The sequence below is a fragment of the Polistes fuscatus genome, unplaced genomic scaffold (genome assembly GCF_010416935.1).
Source record: "Polistes fuscatus isolate 324 unplaced genomic scaffold, CU_Pfus_HIC Scaffold49, whole genome shotgun sequence".
Taxonomy (NCBI): domain Eukaryota; kingdom Metazoa; phylum Arthropoda; class Insecta; order Hymenoptera; family Vespidae; genus Polistes; species Polistes fuscatus.
The window spans coordinates 216,481-223,865 of NW_025113128.1; the positions used below are offsets into that span (position 1 = coordinate 216,481).

General features: G+C 36.3%; 1 protein-coding gene and 1 long non-coding RNA gene across 2 annotated transcripts; one reads left to right on the forward strand and one right to left on the reverse strand.

Annotated features, from left to right (window-relative positions):
- The first annotated feature begins 648 nt into the window (after window positions 1-648).
- On the forward strand, window positions 649-2,160 carry LOC122521796. The gene is made up of 2 exons (XR_006304906.1): window positions 649-1,594; window positions 1,959-2,160. It is a non-coding gene; the product is annotated as an uncharacterized LOC122521796 (long non-coding RNA).
- A 3,871-nt stretch (window positions 2,161-6,031) lies between these two features.
- On the reverse strand, window positions 6,032-6,805 carry LOC122521795 (craniofacial development protein 2-like). Its single transcript, XM_043642535.1, has one exon. It carries the CDS (start codon window positions 6,803-6,805, stop codon window positions 6,032-6,034), a length of 774 nt encoding a protein of 257 aa, XP_043498470.1.
- Between the last annotated feature and the right edge of the window lie 580 nt (window positions 6,806-7,385).

Genomic DNA, 7,385 nt, shown 5'->3' on the forward strand with positions numbered 1-7,385 from the left:
TAAATAAAGGTAAAGAAAGGGAAATAAAGCAAGGTGATAAAAATTATAAATTCCCGTAGCTCTGATTCACTAAGATATTTAATTATAAATTCGTTTACTTACAGAAAAATGAAGGCGTAAGATCCTTTAAGTAATTTCAAATCGGTTGCGATTGCTTCAGGAGTGCTTGGGCTGGTCGTTGGTTAGCTTCTTCCCCGATTACCACACGTTTGTATAATACTCAAAGTAAAGAATCAAAAGTCGAAACTAAAATCGGAATGCAGCTAATAACTTGAAAACAGATTACAGCTAATTACTGAAAAACTAAAGTCAGAATGTAGGCGTGAGGGCAAAGTTCTCCTAGTATTTACAGGGACCAGAGATCCTTTCGTAGAAAGGATGGTCCTTTCCCCACCTTTTTGACGGAAGCCAACCCAAGAATTCCTGATGCATCACCGTTTCTAAAATATTCTTATGAAAGCTTACGTATTTTTCTTAACATTTCGTAGATAATTAATACAGTTTCTTATTCTTAAAATCAAAGTCTTATTTAATATTTCTTTTACATATTTTCATTGTTCGTTTCTATAGCATGCAGTAATTTTCCTTCTTTCAATATTCGAATCTTATTTAAGGGGTTATATCCACTTGTGATTTTCAAAAAAAATTTTTTTTTTTTTTTTCATTTTTTGAATGTAAATATATTCAAGAATATTCTCTGAAAATTTCAAATCGATCCGACAATTAGTTTCGGAGATATGAGCGTATTAGTAAGAACGTCTCCGAGCGTTCGAAAGTAAGCGGAGCACGAGCCGGAGTAGCAGCTGTTTCTGGTAGCCGCTATACTTTTGATCTCGACTTATATTGTGTTTGGGACCCTAAGATAATAATACAAAAGGTCTAGTTTATACGTGAAACCTATGTTGAGGAATTTTAAGTTAAAAATATGTGAACTCATCAGTTAAAAGTGATCTTCCACGTGGACAAGTTGTGTTTTTGCTCAGTTTGTGTATTTCTCAGTGTGTATAGTTTAATTAATTAAAGTAAAAAATGCCTCGTAAAATTAGCAGAGAAACTCGTAGAACTTCCAGTGAACAGTTGTCTCGAAGAAATAAACGGAAGAACGTTTTTAATCCGAAAACCGTGGAATATGATGATAGCAGTTTGATTATGAGGCCTTACCACCTGATGTTGCAACAGCTATTTTTCCAATTTACGAAGATCTAAGTAACAAAAAATTATTGGAACGATGCGTTGGTGGTTTTACCCAGAACAATAATGAAAGTTATAATCAGCTGATATGGAAAATAACTCCAAAAATTATTCCAGCTGGCTCTAAAATTGTGGAAATAGCAGCAAACATTGCAGCCGGGGTCTTTAATGAAGGTAAAACATCTCTTCTTTATTATATGAGTGCTATGGGATTATCACTTGGACCCAATGCTCATTCCTTCGTGAGTAAAGAGGACGCAGAGCGCATCTCAATTTCGGACGCAAGAGCGCAAGGGTCGACGCGCGAGAGGAGAATGGCTCGTAGACCACAACAACTAAACATTTTGGATGCAAACGACGAAGTAGAGGGTTCCTCTTATGGTACTGGAATAGATGACACGATGTAAGTTGAAAAAAAAAATTTTTAATTTAGTGTAAATCATTCCCGAAACTTTAAACGCGTTTATCTCGAAACCGTGTTTTCAGAGTCGGTGAACAAAATTTCTCCGAAACCGCTAAACCGATCGGTTTGAAATTTTCACACGACTTACTCAGATATATTTTTCAGGTAATGATCGAAGGAATAAGGTTTTGGACAATAATTTCGATTTTTTAAGCCACTTTGAAGTGAAAAATTTTCATGAAAAACTGAATTTTTTTTTTGAACAGCCGCCATTTTGTCAAAAATCAAAATTTTGACTAGACCTTCGATCATTACCTGTATTTATTTATTATAAAACTAAATATTTTTGGTTTTTGGTTTTCAGATAATTTGGACCAGAGATATCTTGTTCACCGCCAAGCACTTTTTTTTGGAGGTCTCTCCGCAGATCATCTACAGGAGCTAGGGGATCCAATATTTTTTTAAATAAACCGCTGATTGTTAAAGTACATTAAATTCTCTTTAAGTACATTTTTTCAATTAATGTATAAAATAAAATGCCTCGTCGGAAAAAATTCACAAAAAAACGCGTTTTTTCTGCCTCGCAAGTGGATATAACCCCTTAATTAATTTCGACGATATTCATATAATAATCCTTTTTTAAATATTCATTAACAATATTTCCATAGTTCCCTTTTTCATTTATTCCTTCATCGTACGAGTATACATTTAGGATTCGTATTTTAACAATTGTTTTAGTACTTCTGGGTTTCGAGAATTCAAATCTAAACTATTCGAGAACCTTTCATATTCTTCCTTTCGAATCGTTCGAGAAAATTCTACGCGTTTTTTTTAAGTCAGAATTGTTTAATGTTTATTCTATCGGTCGGGTGACGATTAGTTTTAATTTGACATTTATAAATGACATTTAGGAAAACTCGAAGTGTCGGCTCTGGTTTATGTTAGGGTTCGGATATCCCGGCATTGACGGCAGTTTCAATGTCTTTCCTGGCGAGAATTCTAACAGAAAGTTCTTTATTAGGTGAATGGCAATGTATTCATGGCGACAATGGTGTAACGAAGACGATAGTAAAATGTTGGTCTTTTTGATCTTAGATTTCACGTTCTTCGATCCTCCTGGCCACGCGGTCTACAATGTATTATGGTTAGCACGTGTTGAAGGACAAGAATTGATTGTAGGGGCCACATGGCTTGTCGAATTCTTAGGACATATTCCAGTGATTTACCGTGTTTGCTCTTGTATTGTTAGAAGATGTACGTTTTAATAAAATCAGCGTGGTTTCGAGAACAATTGTTACGCGCTCTTTATAAAGTAGTTTTGATAAGTTAATCCTTTATCAGTACTACTGCTGTAATTGTTTTGGTACTTACTACTAAAAATGATGTCAATTGAATTTGATATAAATCATTGGAATAATGTCTTTATTAAGTAATTTTATTCTACTGTGGAAAATTTAAGAAAGATATGCGTGGCGAGACATCACAATGTTGTTTGCCTTTTTTTTACGGCACTTCAAAAAGTACCTAAAATTCATGCTTCTAGACCAGAATACCCCCTTAACTACTGAAGCTTACAATTAAAAAACATTTGACATGAAATCAATACAAAAACAATTAGTAACCAAGAAGATAACATATGGCATTGTATATTATCTGCCTTTCAATTAAAGAAAAATGCTTCTGGAGCGGCTGCAATGATATTGTCTGATTTAGGTGAAATTAACACAGAAATCCTGTAAAACATTGTCTTAACAGTTTCGAATTGGCGAGTTTAATCTGATGACAATTTATTTACTAATACCGTTATTTACCGTTATTAATAAAATAAGCTTATTAATTTGTACATCTTGTTATTTGATTAGTATTTCTAATTTACTCAGATTTTCGGAAATATCTGAGTTAGTCTAGATGATTAGCTCCTATGCGGCCCCCTCGGGCGAGACTATTATGCTGGCGCGCAATTCCGCCAACCCCTCTTTTGCATGTTAGTATGTAACATTATCGGAAGGTTTTTTGGTCGGTAGGCAACCAGATCCTGAGGTATATCCTCAGGCAGGCTGAATCCGACACTCCCCTGGGTACCGTACTCAGGGGACCTATGAAGGTTTTTCCTCCTGACAAAACAAACAAAAAAAAGGAATGCTTGGGCTGGTTTATGTGTTGGATCTCCACCAATTGGAACAAATTTATATTGGGATATGGAATCGAAGTGAATTTCATTTCAAAGATACAAAATAACACTTTAAGCAAAAATTAATGAGGTTACTAATCAAAAAAAAGAACAAGGATGGAAGCTAATAACTAAGGAAAAGGAATAAGAATGCAAGCTAATAATTAAAGAAAAAAATGAGAATGTGAAAGCGCGAGGACAATGCCCTCCGAGTTTTTATAGGAACCGAAGATTCTTTGGTGGAGGGGATGGTCCTTGGCCCATTTTTCGACTCGCGACAGCCCAAGCCCTCCTGATGCATCATCGTTTCTGGAATATTCTTACACGCAAGTACGCTTGAGTATAAATGATTACATAATTAGTTTTAATATTTCTATAGATGATTAATATAATTTCTTTTCCGTAAAGTCTGGGTCTTACAGAGAGACAATCAGTGAGCCACATTTCAGATTTTTTCAAATTTTGCACACTTGTAGTACTCCATGAGAAAATTCATTGTGCCTTTAAACTTGGCGTAGATATTCAGCTATTTACGAAAAAACGCGGATTGAAATGCTTTAAAAGACAAATACAAAAACCCGGACAAATCTTTAATAGAGGAAGCTGAAGCAGATATTTTAGAAAATTTTATCGAAGGGGCGGACCCAGACACGTGATTAGAATTTCGACATTACGTGCCCCGCGATTTAACCGACGCGATTATTAGGGCAGCGAGCATTAAACGGCGACAATGTACGATGGACTACGAAAGGCCAAATTATAAAAATTACCGAAATTCAAATCTACGGAGGAATCCACGTGACGGACCTAGATACCCTGACCAAAACCTATAAGAAAACCGATAATACGATCACTATAAAATACAGAATACTGGCAACGACTACAATAGATATAATAACCGACATAGGAATAACTGTTACGACGACAGGTACACTAAACAGGAAATGGACAGTGAAAATAGATACAATAACGACTCGAGACCGAAATCTTACCAACATTATACCCTCTACCCCTCTCTCCCTATCGAGAAATCCATACACTCGTTACCCCGAAAATCGATATAACAAATATCCTTCGCCAAACATTTACGATTATAATCGAACTAATAACCAGACAACCCAGCCGAAAACCGAAGTAAAACCAATCCAAGTCCTAACCAACCCTCCCGAACTCCCAGAACCCACCAATGACCTATCAATCCCACTACCATCTGATCCAATAAATTTTTTTAAGTGCGGACCAATTAAGCGATACGAGTCATTCCTACATTCATATACGGATGGTTAAAACAAAGAATCGAATTGTTGCAAAGCGACATAAAAAAGATCTACCGGTCGTGTACACATCCTGTTTACTAAATCCGTCGAAACACGATATTCGACAATAGAACAGGAATGTGTTTGGCAATTTTACATCGTATCACACAATTTAGACGTTATATTATACGGACAGCATTTCAAAATTATAACTAATCACCAATCACTAGTTTGACTAGCATCAATAAAAACAAAACTTTTAGACTATGGTATTGGCACCTAAAATTAAATAAATATGATTTCGAACTAATACATAAACCGGGAAAAGTAAATCTAAACGCAGACGCGCTCTCTAGAAACCCCGTGGCATCCGTAAAACCAATAATTCCGTGGGATATATCTGGAAAAATATCGAAAATAATGTTACGTTACGGTTATAATGAAGGTGAAGGACTTGGAAAAAATTCCGATGGCATTACTGTCCCCATTCAACCGACATCCCCGCCATCAGCCCATAGCACTACGAGACACAACATGGAAATAGTAAAATAGACGCCCCTTTCAACAATCGTTCGAAGTGCGACGTTCCATAATCCTCCCACTCCGAGAAGAAACAACGCCTATTCTTCCCTCCACCAGAAAATCCAACCAATGAGAACAAGACATCCGACGAAGGACCCGGCACGCGTGAGTTCCACGATAGTCCCCTCTCCGCCCCTAATCTATCCCCACCAACATAACCACCACCTTCTACATTGCCAAGCCCTTCCTTCTCTAGCTTCACAGACCCGAATAAACCTAACCCATATGCTATCCCCCATCATACTGCTTACAATTCACTATTTAAATTGATTGATTATAGAGATTGTTTGAGAAACAAAAAATCTAATTTAGAAGTATTCATTTTATACCAAGGCAAACTTCTTCATAAAGGTGCTTTGGAACTCTATGAAAATAAAATGCTGCCAGTATATGAAGACATCATGTCCGAAAGAACTAAAGTAACAAACATTACACGAAAAAAGAAACTGATATCACTACCGATAGACTATCCTCCTCTCGTGGAATTAGATCTTTTTGAGATTTTATCCTGGGGAACAGTATTTTCGCTTTTAAAAGATGATAGTCGCTGTCGCATGTTGCTCCTCTATAAACCCTTACATTGTTAATCTTCATTCGGCTCCGTTGTTTTATCAAAAGATAATCAATAATACTTTCCTGGTTCATAGTAGGCTGGGTCCGAGTATATTTATGAATGCATCTATGCTGGAAAAAGCCGCTCATAATTCTTAAATTGTTCTGTTTACACATGTTAATTATTTTTGTTCCATTATCGTTGAGCATTTCCTCGCCGTATCTATCTACTACGTCATCCTGTTTTTTATTACCCGTTCGGCCATTTAGATCTCCTAATAATATAATTTCTCTAGTATTTCCTACTTTTACGATTTCATCGTTCAGCTGTTCATAGAACTCATCTTTGTTAGCTACCAGTGCATCTTCGTTTACACCATATACTCCCAGAATAGTTGTTCTATAGCCATAGATGTTCATGTTGACCTTTATCATTCTTTCATTTATTGCTTCCCACGATGTTATGTGCTTCCTTAATGTTCTGTGTATGAAGATCGATACTCCTTGTTGGGCTCTTATGTGTTTTGGAACTCCACTATAAAAATGATCATAGTAGCCCAATTTTTGTGATACCTGTCCTTTTTTCTTAGTTTCTGTCACTACTGCGATGTCCACTTTCATATTTTTTAGCTCTAATATAACTTCATCCATTCTTATGGATTAATCTTGGAGAACTCTCTCTCTCTATGGAGAACTTATCTTTCTACACACACGTAAACGAGAGCCGTCAGTCAGCTCATCATTCTCATACATACATAAGTGAGAGCTGCCAGATCACTATGTTATGTTCATACACGCGTATCAGCCAATAAAAGCTCATCGTCCTTCTGCGTACAAGCGCGCAAATAACTCGCCTGACCAGTGAAAGAAACTAATATATGTCGTTCAAGCGCGAAACAACAATCGCCGCCAATAAGCGAATTTATACGTAGGTGTGCGAGCTATTTATTATTCGCCACCCTTGTTTGGTCGAATTGATCTAACGTTGTACCAATATATAGAAAAACTGAGGGTCCTTACGCTGTTAAAGTTTTTCCCCAACAAACCAATAAACGATCATATATTTTCATTCAATCACGACTTTTTATTTCAATTTTAATTTTAATTCCTCGTTACATCAGCAATCCAAAACACCGAGAGGATTTCACGTTAGAGGAATCGGGAAGAGTACATACAATACTATTCAAAAACATTCTCATCTTCCCTTAGAAGAACATGGTCGAGTAATCGA

Excerpts from the sequence above, each read along its gene's own strand:
- LOC122521795 (XM_043642535.1), bottom strand. The coding sequence starts at position 6,805 with ATGGATGAAGTTATATTAGAGCTAAAAAATATGAAAGTGGACATCGCA.